This window comes from Aureobasidium melanogenum (assembly GCF_000721775.1).
Source record: "Aureobasidium melanogenum CBS 110374 unplaced genomic scaffold scaffold_97, whole genome shotgun sequence".
Classification (NCBI taxonomy): Eukaryota; Fungi; Ascomycota; class Dothideomycetes; order Dothideales; family Saccotheciaceae; genus Aureobasidium; species Aureobasidium melanogenum.
This window is the reverse complement of record NW_024470149.1, coordinates 1-4,273: the sequence shown is the minus strand read 5'-3', so window position 1 is coordinate 4,273 and position 4,273 is coordinate 1. Positions and strand designations below refer to the sequence as shown.

Sequence of the window (4,273 nt, the reverse complement as noted above, 5' to 3'; positions counted from 1 at the left end):
GATGATAGAATTTGTAAGCGGGGTTCCATCTTCGAGAGCCTCGTGAAGAGAGCCATTCTTCTTCGCATGCCAGCTCCCGCCAATTGTGGTTACCATATCGACAGTACCTCCGCCGAAGTATCTCCTGCTTAGCAGTAGCTTTCGTAGCTTGGCCGACTGCTTCTGCACAATGAGAGCGCCCAATTGGGGATACCCAAAGATCTTGTAGAAGCTGACTGCGACAAGATCTGGCGATGTGGAAGTCTTGCTTAGATCGAGAGGGCTTGTGCTAGCCAAGGCGGCCGCGTCCAGGAGGGTGTACGTCTCGGACTCGTTGTCTGTGTTTCCTCTAATGAGTCCTGGCCTGATGGACGTTAGTATTCGAGCATGATTTGTCCGCACTTGTCCTCCCTTACCAGTGATTGGGTAGTCGTCTGCCTGTCATGTTCGACTGGCCTGGATAGGCCAAGAGATTGACCCGCTCTGACTGGTGACCGGCCCTGGTGGGTTCCAGAATCCACTCGTCAATATCACCATCCTGGATGAAACATCGATGGGCTTTGGCCAGCTCTCGTGCTCCCACCAAACTGGTGTGAGAGTCGCGGTGATAGCCATACCAAAATTCCTTCCCATTTGCTTCCGCGTAATCGCGGAAGCAATCAGCGGTGAGCTTTATGGCCGCCGTGGCATTAGCTACGAAAACAACATCCCAATCCTTCGTGCTGGCACCAAAGAACTCCAGTACTCGCTTCCGGACTGATTGAATATCGTTTGCGATAGCTTGAGCCGGTCCGGAGTTAGAGTGTGGATTTGCGTATCGTCTGTGCCTGAGGTCTTCATGCACGCGCTCGATCAACTCTTGGGAGTATGGCTAACAGTAGTCAGGATGGTGGCTGGTCGTCTGGATTGGATGGCCATTGAGAAATTATGCTTTCTTACCGGTGTTCCAGCACTGTCGAGATAAACGACATTTTCGAACTGGGGATAATCGCCTTTTCTGTCTTGGTGCATGCTTCCCTGCTTTTGCTGGCCTGATTGATATCGCCCTCAATATTACATTCAGTCTGACTGCGCGGAGCTGCGCGATGTTCGACACTTATGCATCGTTCGTTGCTTCTTCTCTCGATAGTTCTTGCGATTTGGTAGCGGTTTGTGATCTGCTCGACCAATTGGGAATAAATTACGTTCGGTCTGTTCCACTCTGGTTTATTACGCCACGCGAACCTACAAAACACCCTCGGTACGGGACAGCACGTTTCTGGGATTGGAGCTCAATTCCTCCAAAAGATATTGTGAGCGGCATGAATTCGAACCGGCCAGTATCGTCTTCTGTAATTAAACAGATCGAATAGATAGACTGCCTGCGGAGAATAGCTTCAGATCCGTCAACGATTGAGCAGGTGACGAATCCACTTTCCATGTATTAGTTGCCGCGGTCAATAATCTTGTCAACCGGCCGATCGTCTTTCTGATACGTTCAAATCATATTGGTCAGTCTGACGACGCGCAATGACTGTTCCCATGGCGGCTGGCTGGTAGAGAAGAATACGACGTGATTCAAGTAGTGGATGAGACGATTGATTCCGCGGCCGCTGCGCATAGAACTGTAGCGATCAATGTTGTTCCTATGGATGAAAAAGCCCAGCCCATAGCTAATAGGAACGTGGGACTACCGTAGTGAGAATCTGGATCTGACCACATGAAGCTGGTTCTGAGTGAAAACCCCATGACTGACAAAACACTGGCGACGATCCAAAGAACAGGAGCATCTGGCTCTCCCAAATGACAATTCCATATGCTCTGCAAGACCTTCGAGACGATGACCATCATGAAGTTGGCACCCATAAAGATGGACATGTTGAAAAGGTTGGAAACGAACATCATGGCTACACCCTCGCAGGTTCTGGGCAATGCTTGATGAGATCGACCTGTGGGGTTTCTCGTCTTTGGGGATGCATTGGACGGGGACGACTGATTTGTCATTGAGAGCTTGAGAGAATTTGTGCCCTGTAGTGACAAGAAGGCAGAACGAACGAGGGAAGTGGATCGGAGGGATGTCGTAGATCTCCCCGAGAACGATATACATGACAAACTCTGATGAGCGTTTTGTAAGCAGCCGGAAAATTCCGAGTTCGAAAATCCTGACCTGTGCACGGTCCTCAGAGCATTCCCGCACAAACGCCAAGGGACAGATCCCGCCAGACGCGCTTCACGCCTTTGGTCGTCCCATCTCTCTTCGCATCCATGCAATATGAGCTTGGCAGTCCACAATGAACGCTTACGACAATGCTCTCGAGCTACTTCTCGCGTGCGTGGGCTATTCACATCACATACATTGGCGAGATCAGATCCTACACACTCATGCCTGACTGTGCGCTCGAGTCTGTCAGCGTGTTCTATCGAGGTCTCCTGTTGAAATGCAGTATGTTGTGAGCTCTTACACTGCAGCATTGTCGACTCATACGTTGGAACATCTACCTGACCTTCCGTATTACGTATTGCAGAAATGCGATATTAGACCTTGATCTAGTGCCTCTATCTAGCAGAGTTCTTGCAAGGCCGCAATACTGTTGCGGTGTTGACTTCAAATTCCCAATGGCCATACAGAACGAGGACCTAGCCCGCCGCATCGTGGTCTCTCAATCCAAATCTGAGGACCTGACAGCAAAAGTTATAACTATATCCGGGGTTCGTGGCAGATCGAATGAACGTGCCATCAGAAACGAACGGACATCGGGTGATCTTTATCGAAGCTTCTGCAAACAGCTGAGATGTTTTGAAGGACGGTTTCGTTCGCAAGCAGACAAAGCAGAGTTCTTCAAAAATTGTATCAGCATCAAAGAACTATTAGAGAATCGAGAGCTTGGAATTGTAGAGGATACCGAGAGTTGACATCTTGAAAAAATATGAGACCTTCTCAAGAGGAGTCGCATTCAATTCGGTCTTTGCTCAGATCTTCAACAATCCAATCCATCTGCAGGTTTGGAATCACAGGCTTGTTATTCATTCTGGTACATGCATAGAGCGCAAGGGTATGCAGTGACTAGTGTATCTAATTGCTATCGAAGACAGAAGTAATGAGTAATCCACTGGCATCCCCTGACGGCACCCCTGCTGCCACAATCGCCTCACTCGGGGTAGTTCTCTCCCGGCGTGATGCAAGATCCGGGACCGTCCGTTCGGCCTACATGTATGTCGAAAGATTTAGAGCAGTCGATCTCTAGCTACTGCTTACACTCTTTTGACTCATCACGCCAACTCGTGGTGTCCCCTATAGATTCTGCCCGGATCGTTCTCAGGATAACCCAGTGGCGAGAAGTCCGGGTTCCAAGTCCCGGGTGACGGAAGAGGTGTCGCATAAGAGACGTCTTTCTCCCTATGCCGAAGCCAGATACAGAACCAAAGACAGATGACGAGTGTGAGGATCGCAAGTATTCCTACGACTACTGCCACTGCAGTGGGATGCTCTGTGATATCCCTAGACCTCAGCATGACTTTGTCCCGCGAGCTGAACGCGGCAGTGGTAGCTGATTGTATGACTTCCGCCAGTGTAGGGTCAGGACTAATCTGCGTAAGAGCCATGGCTCGTCGATATCTTGATCAGATCGTTTGCGAAATCTGTAGAGGCTCTCCCAGCATATATAAGATCCTTCATATCGAAACACAACCAAATGTTGTTCATGTGATTGGCAGACAGTTCATCACTTGTAAGTATGGATGCTGACGTGTTGACAGAGATGGCCAGTAGGACAACGTGTGGCGAGATAAGAGACGATGTAAAGTTTGGATCACTCAAAGCACAGATACCTGATATTTGTATCCATAGATCGATGTTCCGCAGATACTGAAGCTGTCTCAATCGAATACAACCTCTAGCCCCACATCGGTTGCTCTTGAAACTTCGTCTTACGCCCTAGGTGACGTGGTATGTACAGAGCTTCGAAAGACCTTAACCCTTTTCCGCCAGTGCAGATTCACCTTGCGAAATGCTTCAGACAATGGATGTTTGTTTATCTTTCCGCGAAGCTCTTATCAGGCATCTTGGATGAGCTGTGTTCTCCAGCTCTGACAAACAACGCTTGATCCGTGACCTTGTTATGTATGTGCTGTAATATGTTTAGCAAATTGTCTAGTGCACGACATCCAGGTGTAGACCTCGCTCTTGGTCTTACCCGCTACGTATGCTTGGCAGTGCATTGAGTTTTCTAGTCACCACACTCTGAACTACAGTCTCTTCCGCTAGTGACTCGATCTCGACTATTTTCCCCCAAAACCTCAAGACTTCTTCTTTGTG

At 49.0% G+C, this 4,273-nt stretch overlaps 3 protein-coding genes across 3 annotated transcripts; 1 reads left to right on the top strand and 2 right to left on the bottom strand.

Annotated features, from left to right (window-relative positions):
• Positions 1-21: 21 nt before the first annotated feature.
• On the bottom strand, positions 22-990 carry M437DRAFT_61360 (PLP-dependent transferase; the record flags this gene model as incomplete). Its single annotated transcript, XM_041023924.1, has 3 exons — positions 22-343; positions 396-850; positions 919-990. Coding segments are annotated over 3 exons (849 nt in total), but the record flags the coding sequence as incomplete, so codon positions are not given.
• A 1,275-nt stretch (positions 991-2,265) lies between these two features.
• Positions 2,266-2,871, top strand: M437DRAFT_70772 (uncharacterized protein; the record flags this gene model as incomplete). Its single annotated transcript, XM_041025573.1, has 2 exons — positions 2,266-2,401; positions 2,510-2,871. 2 exons carry the CDS (start codon positions 2,266-2,268, stop codon positions 2,869-2,871), a joined length of 498 nt encoding a protein of 165 aa, XP_040874502.1.
• Positions 2,872-3,228: 357 nt separating this feature from the next.
• M437DRAFT_70771 (uncharacterized protein) lies at positions 3,229-3,561 on the bottom strand (the record flags this gene model as incomplete). Its single annotated transcript, XM_041025572.1, has 1 exon — positions 3,229-3,561. One exon carries the CDS (start codon positions 3,559-3,561, stop codon positions 3,229-3,231), a length of 333 nt encoding a protein of 110 aa, XP_040874501.1.
• Between the last annotated feature and the right edge of the window lie 712 nt (positions 3,562-4,273).